At 58.7% G+C, this 22,320-nt stretch overlaps 1 protein-coding gene across 2 annotated transcripts in view; it reads left to right on the top strand.

Moving 5' to 3' along the window:
- Positions 1-2,111: 2,111 nt before the first annotated feature.
- H6PD (hexose-6-phosphate dehydrogenase/glucose 1-dehydrogenase) overlaps positions 2,112-22,320 on the top strand; it is a 31,507-nt gene continuing 11,298 nt past the window's right edge. Inside the window, exons 1-3 of one of the 2 annotated variants that reach the window (XM_008265963.5) lie at positions 2,112-2,314; positions 13,656-14,292; positions 15,954-16,071. In XM_008265963.5, the coding sequence (XP_008264185.3) occupies positions 2,310-2,314; positions 13,656-14,292; positions 15,954-16,071 (760 nt within the window). In that variant the 5' untranslated portion in view covers positions 2,112-2,309. Of the gene's footprint in view, positions 2,315-7,456; positions 7,527-13,655; positions 14,293-15,953; positions 16,072-22,320 lie in introns of those variants that run through there. The other variant, XM_089301521.1, reaches the window with a different exon arrangement.

Raw genomic sequence — 22,320 nt, 5'->3', positions numbered from 1 at the left:
CAACTCTGTGGATATGCAGAAAGCCACTGAAGTGTGTATATATAATAAATAAATAAATATATTCATATATAAATATATGTATTTATATATTTAAAGATTTGTTTGAAAGGCAGAGCTACAGTGAGAGAGGGAGAGACATACAGATCCTCCATTATCTATTTTTTTGCCATGGCCAGGACTGAGTCAGGCCGAAGCCAGGAGCCCAGAGCTCCATCCGGGTCTCCCACATGGGTGGCAGGGGCCCAAGCACTTGGGCCATCTCCTGCTGCTTTCCCAGGTGCATTAGCAAGGAGCTGGGTCAGTAGTGGAGTGGCCAGGACTCGAACCAGTGCTCTGATATGGGAGCTGGCGTCCCAGGTGGTCCAGGCTTAACTCCCCACGCCCCAGCGCTGGCCCCTTCCTGAGCAGCTCTTCCCTTGCTCAGTGCAGCGGGAGTGAACCAGCAGACGGAGAATCTCTCCGTGTCTCTCTGCTTTTCTCCTTTCTCTCTCCCTCCCTCCCTCCCTCCCTCCCTCCCTCCCTCCCTCCCTTCCTTCCTTCCTTCCTTCCTTCCTTCCTTCCTTTTTTAAGATTTGTCATTTAGTTGAAAGGCAGAGTTACAGAGCAAGGAGGAGAGACAGAGAGGTTTTCCACCTGCTGGTTTGCTTCCCCAAAGAGCTGCAACACCCAGAGCTGGGCCAGGCTGAAGCCAGGAGCCAGGAGCTTCTTCCGGGTCTCCCACATGGGTGCAGGGCCCAAGCACTTGGGCCATCTTCCACGGCTTTCCCAGGCCATAGCAGAGCTGGATCGGAAGTGGAGCAGCCAGGACATGAGCCGTCACCAAGTGGGACGCCAGTGCTGCAGGTAGAGGCTTAGCCCACTGCGCCACAGCGCTCACCCAGCGGCTCGCCCTTGTGCGGGCCACGTGAGGACATCTGGGAAGCTCCCCTCGGTCCATCCGGGTCCCTGGATCCTGCCTACTGCGTCCTGAGCCTCCCCGGCCCCGGCTCTCACAGCCATGTTTCAGGGGTTACGGAGCCCGGGAAGAGCTCAGCAGAGTCTGCCTCCCCCCAGGCTGGTTTTCGGACCCCTGCCTCGGCCCCTCCTGCTCACCTCCAGCTGTGGCAATGCGGGGGGGGGGGGGGGGGAGGGGGCGGGCGGGTGCCCGGCTCCTCAGCTCCCTCCCCCAGGCTCCACTCAACATGACTCACAGCCCCTCTGGGCTGCCGACCTTGCCTGACATCCTGTGTGGTCACCACGCCCGCCCCTTGGTCCTGCTGGCCATCGCCAAGGTTCCTCTGCCGGTTCCTGACCTCCCACTTCTAGAGGACCCGTCATGAATGGACAGCCACCATGACGCAAGCAGCCGCTGCGCCTTCCGGCTCCGTCAGAACGACCCCTCCTGATGCAGCAGAGGCGACCATGCCTTCTCCTGTCCCCGTGGAGAAAGGGACGGAGCTAGGACCTCCTGGGCAGGCCGGAGGCAAGGAGATGCTGCCTTTTCAACCCTGGCGCCCAGGGGTCGCTGCCGGTGCTGAGGGGCCAGGAGCAAGGTGGGCACCAGGCCAGGGCACGGCGCAGGCCGCACTGCAGGACTGAAGTCACCATTCTGAGTGTTGCGAGGGGACGCGGACGCTGACGCTGTCGTCCGTTTAGACACTCATGGGCCACCCCACAGACAGGGCCTAACTCCGTTCCCTTTCTTAAAGCCACCATTTACTAAGCGCAGCCTCCTCCCGTTCTGCTCATTGCACAGATGCGGAAACTGAGTCCCAAGGTCCAGAGGGTGGAAAGGCAGAAGCAGAGATCCGAAGCTGTCTGGTGGGGTCCCGGGTGTGGCAAGAGCAGGAACCGCGGCCCCTGAATCACCGAAAATGCGACGGACCAGGCAGCTCCTTCTGCAGACGCGGGACGGCGAGGCCTGCGCAGGCCGCGGAATCGGGCCCAGGGCCGGGTCAGGGCCTGGGGAGGAACCCCCGGGTCTGCTCCACTCCCTCGGCCGCTTCCGGGGAAGCCTTCCCCGGCCCCGCCTGCCGGGCCCCAGCGGCCGCGGACTGGGGGCGTGGCCTCGCCTGCCCCTGCGCCTCCTCCGCGCGCCCCCGCCCCACTGCGCGCGCGCGCCCCCGGCCCCACCCCCGGGTTGGGGAGGGCGGGGAAACGCGGGGCGCCCGGCCTCCGGGCGCCTACGAGCGGCCGTGCGCGCGGGGCGCATGACGCGTGCACCTGCTGGGCCGCGGCCCCGCTAAAAAGACAGCGCGGGAAGCCCCCCGGGGAGGGCCCGAGTCCGCCAGAGCCCGGGCCGCAGCGCCGCGGCCTTCCGGGAGGACGCGATGAAGTAAGCAGCCGCCCTGCGGGTACCGCGGCGGGCCTGGGGCCCGGCCCTAGCCTGGCTCGCCCGCCGCCCGCTTCCGCAGAATAAATAGCCCCTCCGCCCTTGCGGAGCCGGGGGACGCCGGTGCGGCCTGGGGTCTCGCCGGTGCCAGGGACCCGGGCCCCTTCCAGGGTTGCCCGCCGGGCCCACGCGCCAATCTGCGCAGGCTTCCTCCAGTGAGCGTGAGAACCGCGCGCACGCCTGGCACCGGCGTGGCCCGGCCTCGCGGCGACCCCGTGAGCAGTGCCCGGGGCTCCGTCCTGGGCTGGAATTCGCCGGCAACGGGAATTCTGCAGACACCGCGGCCGCCGTCGGGGCCACCCCGTCCGCGGCCCACGCGAGGGGCAGGGAGCGCTGGTTCTGAGTTCTTTGTGGCGGTGCGTGGCTGGTGGAGCTTCAGGGCTTAGGAGGCCACTCTTTTCCCTCGGGAGCACCCGAGTTGGACAAGGCCGCGTTTGCCTGTTCAGTGTGACGGTTGGTTTCAGAGTTGTGCAACAGGCGAAGGCGCCCCTCTTAAAGGGCGAGCAAGAGGAACCCCAGAGGGACCTTGGTGCTCAGTGGCCGAGTGGCCTCTGACTCTTGATGGAATTTGAACGGGGCGAAATGTGGTTCCACTGGGCCTGGGTCGTGGGGCGCAGGAGTCTACCTTCCGGGTTCTTGGTCCTCAGATGGGAGCCAGGTTGGAGAGCGCCTACCCCACGTTCCCCCACCACGACGTTGGTTCTCCCCATTCTGTAACCAGAGGCAAAGAGCCAGAGCACTTGGGTGGGGGGGGCGTAGAATACGAGTTTTGCCCTTTTCCTCCTCCTTCCTGGGCACAGGCGGTGCCCCCCACCCCCACCCCCACCCCGTGGCTGACCTGGGACACTTTCTCAGCCCAGCATCCTTCAGGACTAGGGTTTACCCAATGTCTATGAGCTCTGTGCTTGGCCTGTTTTTTCTGCTGTGGGATGATTGATGGTTTAGCGCTGGTCCCCAGAGGCGCCCCCATTCCTGGGGGTGGTGGCTCCGTGACGGCAGTGGGCATTTCCCGAGTGCTTCTTGCTTGCTAAGCAGTGTGCTAAGTGCCTTTGCTGGAATGACCTCTCGTAGTGCTTGTCACGCACTGGCTTTGCCCTTCCGTGGTTGAGATACAGGAGGTAAAATTACATCCAAGATCTCACATACACCAAAGATTTTAATTCAGAGCTCTCTCACTTAACCAGCTCTCCAGAAACTAACTCCAAAGGGCCTGCCAAGTTTCCTTTTTTAAATAAAGATTTGTTGATTTATTTATTTGATCGAGAAGAGGAGAGAGAGAGAGAGAGATATCTTTCATCTGCTGGTTCACTGCCCAAATGGCCACAACAGCAGGTCTGGGCCAGGCCAAAGCCAGGAGCCAGGAACAACATCCTGGACTCCTGCGTGAGTGGCAGGGCCTCAAGTCCTTGAGCCGCCGTCTGCTGCCTTCCCAAGTGCATTAGCAGGAAGCTGGATCAGAAGCGGGGTATCCAGGACAGGGCTCTGATATGGGCTCAGGCATCACAAGCAGCAACTAAACCCACTGTGCCACAGCGCGGGCCCCAGCCTTCCGAGTTTTGCCAAAGCAGCTGAGCCGAGAACAGGATAACTTCGTGGTATTAGAAGGAGGGAGCCTGGGGCTGGCGCCATGGCGCACTAGGTTAATCCTCTGCCTGCGGCGCTGGCATCCCATATGGGCGCCGGTTCTAGTCCCGGTTGCTCCTTTTCCAGTCCAGCTCTCTGCTGTGGCCTGGGAAAGCAGTGGAGGATGGCCAAGTGCTTGGGCTCCTGCACCCACATGGGAAACCTGGAGAAAGCTCCTGGCTCCTGGCTTCGGATTGGCGCAGCCCCGGCCGTTGCAGCCATTTGGGGAGTGAACCAATGGAAGGAAGACCTTTATCTCTGTCCCTATCACTGTTTGTAACTCTACCTGTCAAATAAATAAATAAAATCTTTACCAAAAAAAAAAAAAAAAAAAGGCGGGAGCGTGAGTCACTGTCGGCAGTGGTCACAGGAGGCTGAGGCAGTGTGGGCAGCAGCTAGTGTTCAGGGCTACTTGCCTGGGGGTGCGGAGCTGCCTGCTGGCCAGGAGCGCTCCCGTGGGAGAGGGCTCCCGTCTGGTCTGAACCCAGGCTCTGCTCCTATAGAGGAGCAGAACCATTGCCTGCGTGAACACAGGGCTTTCCGTAAATAAGACTTTTCATGTTGGTAGTGTCATTGTAAGTGGCAAGCACCTGCTGATGTGTGCTGTGTCACGGAGCTGGAAGGCACCGTTAGTGATTGATTCCACTGGGTTGGTATTCAAACACAGGTGCACACAGGTGACAGTGGCCCTGTACCAGTGCGATTTGTTTCTTCATTCAGCAAATATTTATGGAGTCTGTGCTGTGTTTTGGGTGCTGGAAACACTGCAGTGAGCAAAACAAGTGACAGTCCCTGTCCTGGTCAGCACGGAACGTTCCTGGGGGGAGGGGTGGCGGGCGATAAGCAGATACTTGGCCCGGTCATCAGGTGCTAGGAGGTGGCAAGTAATGCAGAGGGGAACAAAGCAGGGGGCCCTGAGGTGGAGGTGAGGGGCACAGTTTTACCCAGGGCTTGGCGACAGCCTCACCGACCAAAGGACTGAAGTGAGGGAGAGAGCGAGCCATGTGGACATCTGCAGGACAAAATAGGCCAGGCACCAGGCAAAGAGAACAGCAGGTACAAAGGGCCTGGGGCAGAGGGAAGGCAGCCGAGCTTAGAGAGGGCAGGACAGCTGATCGGAAAGGAAAGGGTGGGGAGCCAGAGTGAGTGGGCCCTGCAGAAACCTGAGCAGGAAAGACAGGAAGATCCCACTGATCGCTGTGCTGAGGCTCAGCCACAGGACCAGGGGTAAGAGCAGGGGGCCGGTTAGGAGTTCCTGAAGCCATGCAGATACAGGACGGCAGGAGGCGGTGAGCAGTGGCTGTGGTCTGGATGCATAAGGTGGAGATTGTAGGGTTTGCAGACACATCGCAGGACCCCAAGGTTTCATTTTCTGTTTTAAGACACAGTATTTGAAAGGCAGAGGGAGAGAGGGAGAGAACGAGCACGCAGCTCCATCTGCTGGTTCACTCCCCAAATGGCTGTAACTGCTGGGGCTGGGCCAGGCTGAAGCCAGGAGCCTGGAACTCCATCCGGGTCTCCGTGTGTGGCAGGAGCACAAGCACTTGGGCCATCTCCTGCAGCTTTCCCAGGCACATTAGCAGGGAGCTGGATAGAAGTGCAGCAGCTGGGACTCGCACTGGCAGTATATGGGACGCCAGCCTTGCAGGCAGCGGCTTAACCTGTTGCACCACAACACCAGCTCCACCCCAGGGTTTCTGGCCTGAACGCCGGGAAGCGTAATGTTGTCACTTACTGGGAATGTGGGAAGCTTCACTTAAAGCAGGTCGGGAGAGAAATCGGTTCAGTATTGAACCTGTTTGGTTTGGTAGACATCCAACTAAAGTCATCGGTGAGCAGCTGATGTGGACTTAAAGTCCACACTGGGCGTGAGGGCTTGTGCATGCAAGCAGATGTGTGCTGGTGCTCCCTTAACAACGGACCCTGCACGAGGTGGCGGTTGGTGAGGCCCTGGCTGAGCCTGGGCCCCAGCTGTGCTGCAGATTCCCTTGTAGAAGAATGTCAAGGCTGCCGTTACAGAGTATCTTTCCCTAGTCCCTACTGTAGCTGCCAGCAGTAGCAACATACAGTTCAAGGGTCAGGAGGTGATGTGCTTCAACAAGTTGTTACTTTCGTGTTAAATGTAATCTTTGTAATTACAAAATTGCAAGTAGACATCTTAAATGATGTCTAGCAATAACAACTGGCTTGAAAAATTCTGTTTTTATAAAATATTTATTTGAAAAGCAGAGTTATACACACAGAGAAAGAGAGAGAGACAGAGAGAGAGAGAGAGAGAGAGATTGAGATCTTCCATCTACTGGTTCACTCCCCAGCTGACTGCAACAACCAAGGCAGGCCCAGACAGAAGCTAGGAACCTGGATCTCCATTTGGGTCTCCCACGTGGATTCTGGGGCCTAAGCACTCAGGCCATTCTCCGCTGCTTTCCCAGGGGCATTAACAGGGAGCTGGATTGGAAGTCCATGTGTGGGGAGCAACTCGGACTAGACTAAGTTACTGGAATTAAGACTTATTCTATGCATCTGCTCTCCCACAATATGGCGCTGGGAGAGGAGTAAACAACTTTTACACAGCTGCCTCCAGTTCGACCAGTAACCTGCAGGAGCTGATCCTGCTCCTGATTGGAGGAGAGCAGCGTACTTGGTGTGTGGGTAGCAGAGTTGGGATTGGTGGAAGAGGACTATAAAGGAGGAGAGAGACGACATGCACCAGGAACATCTAAGGGGAACATCCGAATAACATCTGAGCAGCCCCCGAGAGAGCCGGCCGGCGGTGTGCTGCTCCCCCGTGGAAGTGGGGAAAGTGGCAGGGGGAACCGCCCTTCCACGGAGGTGGAAGGGACGGTAGCCAACCCGGGAAGAACCAGCAGCAAACCCGGGAAGGGCCGAGCAGACAAAAGAACAGCGCAGGGTCCTGTGTCGTTCCTCCGCGAAGAGGGGGAGCGACATAATGGTGCCGTGACTCGGATAGGAAACCTAGGAGGGAAGAAATGGGAAAAAGTGGGAAAATACCGAGAAAGAGACTAGGGAAGAGCCTAGGGAAAAGCCAGACGGAAGAAGTGCCGGAAGAAGTTAGGATTGAAAGTGAAAGCTGGAAGAAACAGACTCAGATACAGACTATGGCGGGGAAGTTAGGAGAAATCTATGGTTGAAAGCGAAAGTGAAACCTAGAAGAAACTTAGACTCGGATACGGACTGTGGGGAGAAGCCAGGAGAAATGAGAGGGGAATATTGTTGGAAGAAAAGTTAGGAAACATACCGGGTAGAGAAAAATATGTTAGGGAAAATAAAGCCGCGGGGGCAGGCCGAAGCGGAGACATAAGCTAGGTTGGGATTCGTAAAGTCAGCCCGGGGAACAAAAGGCGAAAAACTAAAACCAGAGGCGGGGGCTGGGTTGGATTTCGCCAGGTTAGCCCGGGGAACTTAGACTGAAAACCGAGAAGTGGAAACGTGAGCTAGGCTGTGGTTCGCGGAAGCCGCCGCCGCGCGCAGAGAGAGCGCGCGGGGCACAAGCGGAGAGAGCGCACGGGGCGTGAGTAGGAAGTGCGGGGCTGGCGCGGAGGCCGTGGTGCGGGCGCGAAGGGGTGCAGAGACTGCGGAGCGTCCGCGAAGCCAGGAAGCCGCGCAGATGAGAAGCGCGGGCTGAAGCGGCGCAGAGCTGGGAAGCCGCCGCAGGGGGAGGCGCCGAGAAGCCGCCTCGGGGCGGGCGCCGGGAAGCCGCAGGGATAAGAGAAACAGAAGTATAGAAGTAAAATGAGAGAAACAGGAATGCTGGCAGATAGAAGTAAAATAGGAGAGATAGGAATGCCCGGAGGTAGAGAAATAGAGAAAAATAAGGCCTCCCCACAACACGGCAATGAGAGAGCTTGGATTCGGTCTGCCTGATTAGGCGATAAGCACCAGCAGGCAGCTCAAGCAGAGTATGAGCTGCAGGTCACCAAAGATAGGCATGAATCAACATCAATAAGTCTCCCCACAATACGGCAATGAGAAGGCTCGGATTCAGTTTGCCTGATTGGTAGGGCTTGTAAGCACCTGTGGGCAACTCCAGCAAGCAGAGCAGAGTGTGTGCCACGGGGCACCGAAGACAGGCGCGTATCAACGCCAAAAATAAAAAGAAAGGGGGAATTGTGGGGAGCAACTCGGACTAGACTAAGTTACTGGAATTAAGACTTATTCTATGCATCTGCTCTCCCACAATATGGCGCTGGGAGAGGAGTAAACAACTTTTACACAGCTGCCTCCAGTTCGACCAGTAACCTGCAGGAGCTGATCCTGCTCCTGATTGGAGGAGAGCAGCGTACTCGGTGTGTGGGTAACAGAGTTGGGATTGGTGGAAGAGGACTATAAAGGAGGAGAGAGACAACATGCACTAAGAACATCTAAGGGGAACATCCGAATAACATCTGAGCAGCCCCCGAGAGAGCCGGCCGGCGGTGTGCTGCTCCCCCGTGGAAGTGGGGAAAGTGGCAGGGGGAACCGCCCTTCCACGGAGGTGGAAGGGTCGGTAGCCAACCCGGGAAGAACCAGCAGCAAACCCGGGAAGGGCCGAGCAGACAAAAGAACAGCGCAGGGCCCTGTGTCGTTCCTCCGCGAAGAGGGGGAGTGACACCATGTCCTTGAAAGGCAGAGAGAGAGAGAGAGAGAGAGAGAGAGAGAGAGAGAGAGAGAAATTTTTCAGATGGCTGCAACAGCCAGGCTGAAGCCAGGAGCCTGGAATCCTGTCCGGGTCTCCCACCTGGGCTGCAGGGCCATCAGCTGCTGTCTCCCAGGTGCATTAGCAGGGACCTGGATGGAAGCTGAGGAACTGGGACTCAAACTGGCACCAGGCTATGGGTTGCAGGCATCCTAAGCAGCAGCCTAGCCCACTGTGCCACAGCACCTGCCCCCACGTGTTCTTTTAAAAGGTCCAAACCCGGGGTCGTGCCCTGAGCATTTCTGTGTTCCTACCCTGCTCACAGAGGGCAGGTGGCAGAGTGGGGAAGAACAAGGGCAGCAGCGGCCATGACCTTTCCTCTGGTTGTCTGCTGGACACACAGGGCCAGAACTGCTTCCTCCTGTGGCTGACCAGAAACCACTCTGCTGCCGGAGCTCGGGTGCAAACCGGCTGTGGCTGCCTGAGCCTGGCTGCTCAGGGACGGCCTCGTGGGTCCTGGCCCTAGCGGCCCCTTCTGCCTGGGCGGAAACAAAGACCAGAACCAGACTCAGAGCCAAGCCGCCAGCTGGCTACTGTCTGGGAAGGTGGTGGAGCCTTTACCGGCCAAGTCCCTCCCAGGAAGAGTGGTCGGAACCTCTTAGACTCAGAGCTGGGCAGGGCAGGGTGCCCGGCCTGGGTCCTTGGGCCCGCAGTCAGTCCCAGCTCCAAACCCCTGGCAGGAACATCCGGGACACCTACCTGGGGGCTCCCTCTCAGCTCTAGGCTCTGTAGCGAGTGTGCTGCTGGCAAGGATCTTAAGTAATTACGGCAATGAAATTGCATCCTCCTCAACTTAAGTTATAACTTCAGAGTGTTTCATCTTTAAAAAAAAAGATTTATTTTTATCTGAAAGGCAGAGTGACAGAGGGAGAGGGAGAGACAGAGGTCTTCCACCTGCTGGTTCACTCCCCAAATGGCCTCAGTGGTTGGGTTGGGGCCAGGCTGAAGCTAAGAGCCTGGAATTCCATCTGGGTCTCCTGTGTGGGTACAGGGGCCATGCACTTGGGCCATCTTTCGTTGCTTTCCTAGGAACATTAGCAGGGAGCTGGATCTGAAGTGGAGTAGCTGGGACTTGAACTGGCACTTGTATGGGATGCCAGTGTCGCAGGTGTGGCATAACCTGCTGCACCATGATGCTGGCCCCAAGTTTTGTCTTTTTGAAAAATTTTTTCTTTTTGTATATTTTTAAAAGACTTATGTATTTGGAAGTCAGAGTTACAGAGAGAGAGAGACTGGTTCACTCTCTAAATGGCTGCCATGGTTAGAGCTGAGCCAGGCTGAAGCCAGGAGCCAGGAGCTTCTTCTGGGTCTCCTACATGGGTGCAGGGGCCCAAGCACTTAGAGCACCTGCTGTTTTCCCAGGTGCATTAGGAGGGAGCTGGGGTTGGAAGTGGAGCAGCGGGGACCTGAACCAGTGCCCACATTGGATGCTGGTGTTTCAGGTGGTGGCTTTACCTGCTATGCCACAACCCTGGCACCTCGAGTTTTGTCTGAACTCCTGGATGACACACAGGTGTGAGCTCCCTGCTTCCTGAGTCCCATGTGCCTTGCCCTGCTGCAGTGGGCTGAGGCTGGAAGCCCACCCCTGACTGGGGTGGGGTGCAGGCATCTCCTTTCCTTGGGGGGCAGGACAGAGGGCAGCAGCATTTCATGGAGGCCTCTAACTCCATCTTTTACTGCCCAGAGAGGGGAGCCGAGGCCCAGCCAGGTGAAGTGACTCCTGTGTGTCACCTCTGCTGTAGGGGCTCCCATCCTGTTCTGACCTGGACTCAGCTGGGCTTCCAGGGGCCTTCGGGGCAGCCAGGAGAGTCACCTGCCAGTCTCCCTGGGGCAGGGCAGGGTGGGAGATGGGTGGAGCTCTGAGTAAGTACCAGGGCTTGTCTATGGGGCCAGGGGCAGCAGGATCCATCCCCCACCCCCAGCAGTGGTGTCATGCCACTCTGCATTTAATTAACTTAGTTAATATTTGAATAGCATGTTTGTCATATGCATCATCTCAACTCATCTTCACAGTACCACCCCCGCATCTAAGTCTCCAGGGTTGTTGCGGGTAGCCCTGATGCTGTTAGTTCTGGACCCAAACTGGTTAGGGGGTGAGCCAAGGTCTTCTGTTGACCAAGGAAGCCTGGGTGATGGAGGGCCCAGGCTCTGCGGCTTGGCCAGCCCTCTCTCAGCCTGCACACAGGATGGCCTGGTGGAATGATGGAGACCGAGGGTCCAAATCGCCGGGCACCTGCTAACTGCTGGGTCAGCACATGGAGTGTTGCTGGACTCGGGAGTTGGCTGCCATTCCTGGCAGGGCCATAGGCAGGTGAAGCCGTTCCAGGCTGTGTTGAAAGACCCAGGTTTGGCCGGCACCGCGGCTCACTAGGCTAATCCTCCGCCTTGCGGCGCCGGCACACCGGGTTCTAGTCCCGGTTGGGGCGCCGGATTCTGTCCCGGTTGCCCCTCTTCCAGGCCAGCTCTCTGCTGTGGCCAGGGAGTGCAGTGGAGGATGGCCCAAGTGCTTGGGCCCTGCACCCCATGGGAGGCCAAGAGAAGCGCCTGGCTCCTGCCATCGGATCAGTGTGGTGCGCCGGCCACAGCGGCCATTGGAGGGTGAACCAATGGCAAAAGGAAGACCTTTCTCTCTCTATCTCTCTCTCACTGTCCACTGTCAAAAAAAACAAACAAAAAAAAAAAACAAACAAAAAAAAACCCAGGTTTGAGCTCCTCTGGCCCTGCTGAATCGGCATTGCCTTGTCTCGGTGAAGAGCAGGGGTGCCCGGTGACTGTGCTTAGACTGTGATGCCCTGCCCTGGTGCTCTGGACCCCATCGCCCGGTCTCCCAGGGGCTCACTCTTTGGAGTGTGCTTGTGGAACTGGCTGTGGCCCCTAGACCTTCTGCATAGGTGCAGAGTGAAGTCTGAGTGACACCACCAAGGTTAAGACACACAGTAGCGAAAACTCCGCAGTATGCCCGGGCCGCCCACGCCAAGTCAGGGCACCGTTGTTCCTGAAGCTGACCACAGGGTGTCGCTGCCGTCTCCCCTGTGTGTGGCAGGAAAGGAGTGAGGGGCTATGCGCAAGAGGTACAGTGGCCAGCCCAGGAACTGGGGACTTCAGGTTCCGGTTTGAGTACCAGGAGGGCTGGGGGAGAGTTGAGTCTGCTCACAGCTGGGGTGGGGTGGAGGCTTGGCCCTGGGGCGCCCCAACCTGCCTGGCCGGGGCTGCGAGGTTCCCAGGCCCCTCCCCTTGTACCAGGCGTCCAGGGCGCTGGCTGGCCGATCCCATCCTGAGCGCTGCCTGCCAGCTGGCAGAGCCTCCTCCTCCAGGCTGCTCTGTGGGCCTCAGATTTCTCCCTGCCTCCCTCTCCCGCACTGACCTTGCGGCTTTCACTTCCCTCCGGGCAGGGGCAGCTGCCAGTTGAGAAAGCAGCACTTGCAGGGCTGAGGGCAGGCATCGGGGAGCACAGGAGGGTGGAAGGTTCCGGTGCTGGGTGACTGGGGTGCATGTGGGTATGGGGGGTGCATGCGAGTGCTCCCTTGGTCCCCCAGTTAAAGCTCGAGCCACGGAGACCTCAGGTGTCTGTGGACATTGCCACAAACACTGCTGTTGGGCCCACGTGCCATTTGGCAAAGGGAGGGGTGTGAGGAGGGGGCTGATGGCAGAGGCAAGGGGCAGATTTGGTCGCCCCTGGGGGATGGTGGGAGGGGAAGCTGGCTGGTTCCACAGGGCCCTAAGTTCGGTTGTCCCTTCAACCCCCACCCCATCTGTTTTTAGCTGGTGTGTGTGCGTGCTGACCCCGCCAGCTTAGCTCCCCTGCACCCCTCCGGCCCCAGGCTGGGCCCCGCTGCTGCAGGCCTTGCCTCCAAGTGGGCCTCCGTGGGAAACTGGAGGCCTGACCAGCCATGGGAGAAGAATTTAGCACCGTGATCCCCCAACCCCAGTCAGGGCAGAAGGCTGGAAAAATGATATCCTGGTGTGCCTGTGACCCACCCCAGGCCTCCTGCTGCTCCGACACACCGTCTGTTTCCGATTAAGCCGAAAACCAGCCTCGATGGGCAGCTTACCTTGGGGGAGGTCATGGTAGGCATCGGTGTGTGGTCCGCCCGGGAGCCACGGAGCCCGGGGTCAGTCCTGGGCACCCCCACCCCCTTTCGCTGCGGGACCTTCCTCTCCCGGGGCCTCAGCTTTTCCCTCTGTAGTAGGACGGCGGGTTCCTTCAGGATTCTTGTCTGTATTCAGTGAGGTCTGATGCCCGAGAGGACTTAGTGCAGCACTCGGCACGTGCCAGCGTTAAGTGTTTTGCTGTTGGGGAATCAGAGCTCCCACACACGGGGCTTCCTGGGCAGTTATAAACGGGAACCCCTTTTATCATCACTTGCGCCCTGTGATCTCGGTGCCATCACCCCCATATCAGACAGGGAAGCCGAGGCAGAACAAGGTTGAGTGACTCCAGTTACTCCAAGGGTGGGGCTGGGGTTGGGACTTCAGGTGCAGAGCTGAGGTTTGTAGTCACCACGCAGTTATCAGGCAGTTATCAGTCAGTCACTTTGTGCTCAGCACCTGGCAGATATGGGGGAGGCAGAGTGAGAGGGGAGAGCGGGTGATTGCAGCCCCTGTGGTTCCAGCCAGCGTTCCTGGGCCCTGCTGATCTGGGCTTCTGTACTCACAGGTGAGACCGGCCTTCATGGTAGTGGGCAGCTGCAGACCCAGCCCAGGGCCCCCTGTGGCTCGTGCGGGTGGTCTGAGGCTTCCCCAGGCACAGCAGTGCAGGCTGCTGGCCCACCTGCTTCCCCGTGCAGAGGCCGAGCTGCCCAGCGGGGAGGGGAGCTGCTGCAGCCTTGTCCTGAGATGCGCCTGACCGTTTCTTGCCAGGCACAAAGTGTTGGGTGCACTGGGCATGTGCCTGTTTCCCCAGGACAGCCTCTCAACCATGTCGGCTCCTTCCTCACTCCTTGTCTGCCTCTCCCATGTACCTAGGTGCCCAGGCGTTTGGGGAATGCTCACCGTGACGATGTGTGTGGCCTTTCTGGGTTGCCCGCAGGCCCAGGAGCTCCAGGGCCACGTCTCCGTAATCCTGCTGGGAGCAACCGGGGACCTGGCCAAGAAGTACTTGTGGCAGGGGCTGTTCCAGCTGTTCCTGGATGAAGCGGGAAAGGGCCACAGTTTCAGCTTCCACGGAGCTGCTCTGACGGCCCCCAAGCAGGGCCAGGAGCTCATGGCCAAGGCCCTGGAATCCCTGTCCTGTCCCAAGGACATGGCACCCAGCCGCTGTGCGGAACTCCAGGCCCAGTTCTTGCGGCTGAGCCGGTACCGCCAGCTGAAGACGGCAGAGGACTATCAGGCCCTGGGCAGGGACATCGAGGCGCAGGTGCAGCAGGAGGGCCTCCGGGAGGCTGGCAGGATGTTCTACTTCTCCGTGCCGCCCTTTGCCTACGCGGACATCGCCCGCAACATCAACAGCAGCTGTCGGCCGGGCCCAGGCGCCTGGCTGCGCGTTGTCCTGGAGAAACCCTTTGGCCATGACCACCTGTCAGCCCAGCAGTTGGCCACTGAACTTGGGAGCTTTTTCCAAGAGGAGGAGATGTACCGGGTGGACCATTACCTGGGCAAGCAGGTGAGCCTCAGCTCGGACCACCCCACTCATTGGGGAACTGAGCCCCCCGTCTCCCTGCAGGGGAACAGGAGGGGAGGGTGCCGTGGAGTGGTGAGCAGTAGGCAGAGCTGCTGGGCTTCATCCGTGTGTCCAGCCTCGTTTGTCCTCTTTGTGTCTCGGTCCCTTTTGCCTCCCCCGGGCTCTGGCTCTGATTTATCTGTAGTGCCCGGCACCCACGGCAGAGGTGGCCCAGGGGCTGTGAAGTCTGGGCCTGGCTCCCCACTGGGGGTATATGGGAAGTAGAATCTGCCTTCTTTTCTTGCCTCCATCTGCCTTTTTAGGAACTCTTTGCTTGCTGAGTTCCATTTGGAGCCAGAAGCCTGGGGACAAGATCTACACACCAAATAGGGAGCCCCACACCGGCATCTCAGCCAGGCCCTGGGGCAGGAGCTAGGGCTGACCTCCTGGGGTCAGTGGTCCACACTGCCCGGGCCTCAGACACCGTGAGGTACCTTGGTGCTGGTTGTTACCGTGGCCAGTGAGCCCAGCCGTGGGTTGGGCATGGGTGACTCTGGGGTCAGACGTCACTCTCCTTCCAAGCCCCAGCAGTGGCCCCAGACTCAGGACGGTCCTTGCTGGGTGTGAGAGGGACTCTCACTTGTTGATGGCAGAATGAGAAAAATGCCAATCCTGTTTAGTTAGGAGCTTTCCTTCATACAATTCTGGATTTTGTTGTTGTTTTAATATTTATTTAGAAGACAGAGTTAGAGAGAGACAGAGAGAGAGAGAGAGAGAGAGAGAGATATCTTCCATCCTCTGGCCCACTCCGCAAATGGCTGCAAAGTCCAGGGCTGGGCCAGGCTGAAGCCAGGAGCCAGGAGCCCCTCCAGGTCTCCCACATGGGCAGCAGGGGCCCAAGGACTTGGGCCAACTTCCACTGCTTTCCCAGGCTCATTAGCAGGGAGCTGGATTGGAAGTGGGACAGCTGGGACTTGAATTGGCAGCCGTATGGATGGGATGCTGATGTCACAGGCTGCAGCTTAACCTGCTGCACCACCATGCCAGCCCCGGTTCTGGTGTTAAAATACCGTGTTATTGGTGCTGGTACTGTGGCGTAATGGGTTAAGCCACCACCTACAGTGTTGGCATCCCATATGGGCGCTGGTTCAAGACCTGGCTACTCCACTTCTGACCTAGCTTTCTGCTATGGCCTGGGAAAGCAGTAGAAGATGGCCCAAGTGCTTGGGCCCCTGCACCCGCGTGGGAGACCTGGAAGAATCTCCTGGCTCCTGGCTTCGGATCAGCACAGCTCTGACTATTACAGCCAATTGGGGAGTGAGCCAGCGGATGGAAGACCTTTCTCTCTCTCTCTCTGCCTCTCCTCTCTCTGTGTAACTTTGACTTTCAAATAAATAAATAAATAATAAATAAATAAATATTTTTTAAAAATACCATGTTATTGAAAGTTGAAAGTAGAAGGACAATTTTAGATTTCTTTCTTGGCAAAATACAAAGCTGGTAACCCTGTGGGAGTCACTTAGTTTCTGGAGCCTCTCTGGGCTGTGAAACTGAAGTCCAGAGAGGGCATTGTGTTCACCACTCCGGGAGCTCCCTTGGGAGCGAGCAGGCATGGAGGGGGCCGCAGCTCTGGCTCCTGCCTCACCACGCCTCCTCCCTGACAGGCCGTGGCTCAGATCCTGCCCTTCCGGGACCAGAACCGCCGGGCCTTGGACAGCCTCTGGAACCGGCACCACGTGGAGCGGGTGGAGATCATCATGAAAGAGACGGTGGATGCAGAAGGTGCGTGTGCGGTCCCAGCTCCGGGTCTGCTCTGCGGCCGGGCGGTGTCCCTGCGGGGCTGGAGTCTCCACCGGGCCTCAGCGCCCCGGCCGTGTCGCTCAGAGGGGAGTTCCCTGCTGGGGCCTGGACCAGGCTAACCGGGGGCCACGGCCACCCGTGTGGTCCAGTGAAACAAAGGTGGTGCAGAGCTTCAGTGTTGGGCCCACCGCTGCTGACCCCCTGTGGGGTGAGCGAGCCCTGTGCGTGCCGACTGCGACGTCCATCCTTCCTTGAGCACCGGCTGTATACGTTTACACACGGGTTCTTCCCAGCATGACACAAGCCAGCCCTCACTGCGTGCTTGGCCCCCAGCAGCCACACAGGGCGAGGCTGTCATTTGCTGCCTCATGAGGCTTGGGACGTGCCCTCCGTCACCTGGCAGGAAGTGATGGGGCCTGGGTCTGGCATTTGTGTCCAGCTCAGCCCCGTGACTGCCGTCTGCAGTTGCAGGGGGCATCCGGAAGCCACCGCCCCCACCCCGGTCCTGCAGTGCACAGCTGGCGTCAGGGCAGAGTCCCCCGCTCGTCTTCCCTTGTTCTTTTCCCCCTGGTTCCTCTCCGGCTTTCTCTCTGCCCCTCTCAATGCCCGTTTCCTGCTGGCAGCTCTGGGCGGGGCTGCAGGGCTGCAGGGAGGTGAGACCCAGCCTCTGCCCCCAACTCTATACGGCACAGATCTGTGGCAGGGTGGGGTGGGGGGGAGACCAGCGCCCTGTGATGCTGGGTCAGATTCCAGAACAGGGATGCAGCTGGCGGTGCTGGGGAGGCCGGGAGGCCAGAAGGCCAGGCCTTGATGTCGCCACGCCCCGAGGAAGCATTGGACCTCTCCCCTCTGCCACCCACGCCAGCAAGAGGCCCCACCCCTGCAGCGAGCTTCCTGGGCCTCGGGATCCGCCCCCAACCCCTCCCCCAGTCCCTTCCTGGGGGGACCGTGGGTGATCTGTGCCTGTGTCTGAGCGAGTGCTGGCCCTGTCCTTGCTTCCCTGCAGAGATGAGCTGCTGGCCCGGCGCCGAGAGCAGGGAGCAGACAGGAGGTGCCTCCTCCTGGCAGGGCTGGGAGACACCTTTCTCCTCCTCGCTGTTCCCGGCAGCTCCTTCCTGTGCCCACCTGGGCTGGGGAAGAGCCGTGATGTTGGGGTTCGCAGCTGGGGCTGGGCTCTCCATCACTGCAGCCTTCCCGCCCGCATCCTTCTTGGTACTGCATAACGTTTGTGGGTTCCTTGCGGGGTCCCCGAGCAGCCAGGGGCTAGGCAGCCTGCAGGCCTGATTACCCTAGCAAAGGCCCCTTTGGATTTTGGAGAAAGGAAAACAAGACAAGGCGGAAGCAGTTTGGGCAGGTCAGTGTTGCTAGGGCAAGTTCAAGTCTGAGGTTGGGAGGAGCTTGAATTTGAACCACAACAGGATGGCCTGTGCTGGCTGGCCTCAGGGTCCCAGGGGCACAGGCCCTGGGGCTCTGTCTTCAGGCTGCTCCGCGGAACCAGAGAATGGCCAGCTTTGCCTGCACCGTGTGGTTCCCCGAGTAAAGTGTCTCCCACTTGGCTGGGCGCGGCGCCTTCAGCCCAGAGTGGGACAGGTGATCCTACCCAGTGGGGCTTGTAGTCAGCAAGGGTGTGACCAGGCAGCACTGGCTCAGCTCTTGTCCCTGCACAGGTGCCCAGCATACCTGCAGCTGTCCTGGCCTTGTGTCTCCTGCTCGGCCTCTCTATCTGCGAGCTGCATGCAGGCCCAGCACAGCCAGTAACGGCTGGAGGACCACCAGCTGCTGGACCACGCCCACAGGGCTGGTGGATGACACAGTGAGCTCCCCTCCGCCCCCGCCTCCGTGCTGGGTGTGCTGGAAGGACTGCTCTGTCTGCGTCCCACGCAAGCTGCCTGGCGCGGCTCTGGGGACTGAGCATGGCTCACACAGGCCCTGCTGCGCTCGCTTTGGAGCCGGTCTCTCAGTGGGCCCCTTGTGGACCCCAACTCAGTGTGGCGAGAGGGGTCAGGAGCTGTGGCCTGCAGCCCCTGCCTCCCGCCATGTCCAGGAGGCCTGTGCCCAGCCCCTAGGTGGGGAGGAGTGGGAAGCAGTGAGGAGGCAGGATGACCCTTCTGCCGGAGTTTGGTGGACCTGGGAGGCAGGAGCTGCTGCAGTGGCCTCAGTGGGGGCCAAATGTTTCCAAGGCGGGGTCCTGCGCCTCGCCGTTGTATATTGGGCCGGAACAGGAAGCACAGGCCATCTCCTACCATTGGCCCCAGCCGTGGCTTCACCTGGCCCATCAGGAGCCGCCCAGGGATAGGGGGCTGGCCCCTCGAGGAAGCCTGGCCTTCACTCTGCGTGCTGGGAGCTTTTTTGGTCCAGAACTGCTGTAGGCTCTGGGAGGGGGGCTTCTGAGCTGCAGGGTCACCAGCCCCCCACCCCTACCCCAACATCCAAAGTGGCGGCAGCTGCTTCCCCAGCGAATGGGGTTTTGCCGCAGCCTCTGGCCCAGCAGAGTTTGCTGCAGTCGGGGCTGTGCACTGGCGGGAGGGGCAGAAAGGAATAAAGGAAGTCTCTAACCCTCAGCCGGTCCCAGAGCCCCACTCCCTCCCAGCCTGACCTGGGCTGCTCCTCCCTGGAGGCCTGGCCCCTGAGAATCCCCGATGCCCTTGGTCCCTGGCCAGGATCCCCTGTGCAGCAGCAGGGCCATGGAAGGATTGACCTTGGCCTGATCATGCTGCGACTGTGTGGTGGTGACCGCTGGCTGGCCCTCATCACAGCCTTGGGAGAGGCTCTGCAGGCAGCAGACTGGGGCTCGGCTGTCGGTCTGTCTGGCCGTCTGGGTGCCCGGCTGTCTGCTCAGGCCTCCTTTTATTCCAGGAGGGCAGGGATCTCAGCCCGGCGTACTGGCTCAACAGAACCCAGGCTTCTCATCTCTGTGTTCTGTGGCCGCTGTGTCTGGCGGGCCTGTAGCAGGTGGCCTTCAGCCGTGACATGCTCAGGGGCCGCTGCCCCCGTCCCCCCGGCAGAAGGCTGCTTTGGCAGAGGGAAGGAGGGGGCTTCTGAGGCTGTCCAGGCCGTGGGGGTCTGGCTGGTGACAGTGGAAAGAGGAGTGTGCTGCAGTTCCCCTCCTTGAGCTGGGGTGACGGCTCAGGGCCTCTCACTGAGGAGAGATAGCAGCCAGGCCCTCTCCGGTGCGTGGCTGCTGTCCCATCTTGCGGCCGGTGCAGCGTGCTCCGCGGGCCCAGTTCCCCTGGCCAGCCCATCTGCGGCTCCGGCTGCCAGGAGAGCTCAGGGCAGAGAGGGTGCTGGTCGGCTGGCAGGCCCGCTGTCTCCTTGGCCCTCACCTCTCTTTATTTTTAGTGATCCAAGGAGGGATTGGGAAGGACTGCAGCTGGCTTTCAGTTGTCTTCCTTTTCTTTCAGTAAAAAAAAAAGTGTCCGTAGCAAGGGACAGGAGGGGGTTTCTGGGTGGGAAGGGGGGACTCTGCTCCCACCTCTGACTCTGAGGTCCTCTGCACAGCCCCTGCGCGATGCTGGCAGCCCTGGTACCTCTCTCTGGGGATGGTTTGAAGGACTGAATCAGATAATGTACACGGAGGCACTTAACAAATGGATATCTTGTTCTCCTTCCAAGTTCGCAAGGAGAGGGAGCCGTGCGTTCCCGCAGTGCCGCCAGGCTCCGCGGCTTCTCTTGGGTTCTTATGGAAAGACCAGGGCTAGGTTTGTGATGGCCTTGCACAGCCAGTCCTCCCTGACTCTGCCCTCTCCCGCCTCCGTCGCGCTTTCACACTGAGATCTCCATATGCTGACAGTGTGCGTGCAACATAGCTCCGCGTTTCTGTCTGAGTTCAGTTCTGTTTCTACTACAGACCAAGTGGTGTGCAGCCTGTTATTGGGTGTTTGGGTTGTTTCCTGTTTTTGGTATTCTATTATTTATTTATTTTTACAGGCAGAGTGGACAGTGAGAGAGAGAGACAGAGAGAAAGGTCTTCCTTTTGCCGTTGGTTCACCCTCCAATGGCCGTCGCGGCCGAAGCCAGGAGCCAGGAGCTTATCCTGGTCTCCCACGGGGTGCAGGGCCCAAGCACTTGGGCCATCCTCCACTGCACTCCCTGGCCACAGCAGAGAGCTGGCCTGGAAGAGGGGCAACCGGGACAGAATCCGGCGCCCCGACCGGGACTAGAACCTGGTGTGCCGGCGCTGCAAGGCAGAGGATTAGCCTAGTGAGCTGCGGCACTGGCCAGTTTTTGGTATTCTAAATAGTACCTTGTGAGTTTTGTAAGAAATTTAAATACTTTTCACATATAGAATTCACTGCTTTTTAAAAACAAGATTTATTTGGGGCCAGCACTGTGTCTTATTAGGTAAAGCCATCATGTGCAGTGCTGGCATCCCATATGGGCGCCAGTTCCAGTCCCGGCTACTCCTCTTCCGATCCAGCTCTCTGCTGTGCCCTGGGAAAGCAGTAGAAGATGGTCCAGGTCCTTGGGCCCTGCATCCATGTGAGTGACCCAGAAGCTCCTGGCTCCTGGCTTTGGATCGGTACAGCTCCAGCCATTGCAGCCATTGGGGGTGAACCAGTGGGTGGAAGACCTCTCTCTCTGCTTCTGCCTCTGCCTCTGCCTCTCTGAAACTATGCCTTTCAAATAAATTAATTATAAAAACCCCCAAAAAACCCAAGATTTATTTATTTAAAAAGCAGAATGATAGAGAAAGAGAGAGAACAATGGGAAAGATATTCCTTTTAACAAAAACAAGATTTGTTTATTTGAGAAGCAGAATGGCAGAGGGAGATAGAGACAGGGAGGGGTGGAGAGATAAAGAGAAAGAAAGATCTTCTGTCTACTGGTTCACTCCCTAAATGGTCACAACAGCTAGATCTGGGCTGGGCGAACGCCAGGAGCCTGGAATGCCAACCATGGTAGAATGCCACATGGGTACTTGGGCCATCTGCTGTCTTCCCAGGCAAATCAGCAGGGAGCTGGATTGGAAGCAGAGCAGCTGGGACTCAAAATGGCACTGATAAGGGATGCCGGTGTTGCAAGCAGTGGCTTAGCCCACTGTGCCACAATACTGGCGCCAGAATTCACCCCTTTAAAGTACACGATTCAGTGGCTTTCAGTATATTCACAGCGTGCAAGTGCTCTGACTCTAGAACATTGATGGGAATTAAAAGCAAGTTTTCCCTGTAAGTGCATTCCCACAGTAGAACTCCTGGGCGTGGGCTAAGACATGCTTTGTGGCTGTTATTCGTGCTCATCAGACTGAGTAGCAGGTCCAAGGGCCAAGCAGTGGCCTCCTCTGCTGGTATCCCGGTGCCTCTGGCCGGCTCCTGACTAACACAGATGGGAGCCAGTTCCTGGGGCTCTCTGCCCTTGTTTAATTTCCCCGTTCCTTCTGACCTTTTAACTTATGGACGGGCTTGAATCCTCAACTTTGAACCTAAGAAAGGGTCCCAGTGTCGGTCGTTCTTAGGAAGAATCCTTCCACAGTAACTGGCAGCAGGCAGTGCAGGGCTGGCCCCTGACTGGCAGATGTTGTGCGTGGCTCCTCCCCCATGGCATGGGCTGTGCACCTGCTGCCTGCGCTTAGCCCCTGAGAAGACAGCGGTCTGAGAATACAAGCAGAGCCCACACACCTGCAGGTTGTGTTCAGCATGGGCAGGTGCACCCCTTGTGGCTGGAAATGAGGGAATACAGGAAGCTCTTTTTCACCCAGCAGGCAGTAAACCCGTAGAAGGCTTTCTCCTGAGAACCGAGAGGGATAAAAATAGAAAAGGGGCCACTTAGGGATTTGCTAAATTAATGAACAGTGCTGAGCCGAGGGCTTTTAAGGACTGTGTTGTGTTCTCCCCACGAAAACGTCATCTGTTCTTAAAGCGTCAACTCTCTTCCTCGTCCCGGACTCCGTGGCAATCGGCCGAGGCTCAGAAACACGGCTTTGCGCGTTTGAACACCTCTGACGTTGATGTTGCCATCGACGGGGTGACGTGGTGGCGTCGCAGCCCATTCCTTCCTTGGCGGTTATAAAATAACTGTGCCACGGCCATCCAGGCCTTTCTCCTCCCCAGCCTTCATCGTCTGCCGCGGCCCTGGTCTCATCCCTGCCGCTGCGTTTTGGATGGGGTCCCCGGGTGTTGCGCCATCACCCCCGACCCTGCGCTTTCTCAGGAAGTGCGGATTTGCCGTTCTCTGAACAACGGCAGTGCCAGCCAGGGCTCACCAGGGCTTCCTGCATGCTGGACACGACAGTCT

This window comes from Oryctolagus cuniculus, chromosome 7, assembly GCF_051225735.1.
Source record: "Oryctolagus cuniculus isolate XC-2025 breed Fujian yellow rabbit chromosome 7, ASM5122573v1, whole genome shotgun sequence".
In the NCBI taxonomy this organism is placed as follows: Eukaryota; Metazoa; Chordata; class Mammalia; order Lagomorpha; family Leporidae; genus Oryctolagus; species Oryctolagus cuniculus.
This window is presented reverse-complemented; position numbering and strand designations above follow the sequence as displayed.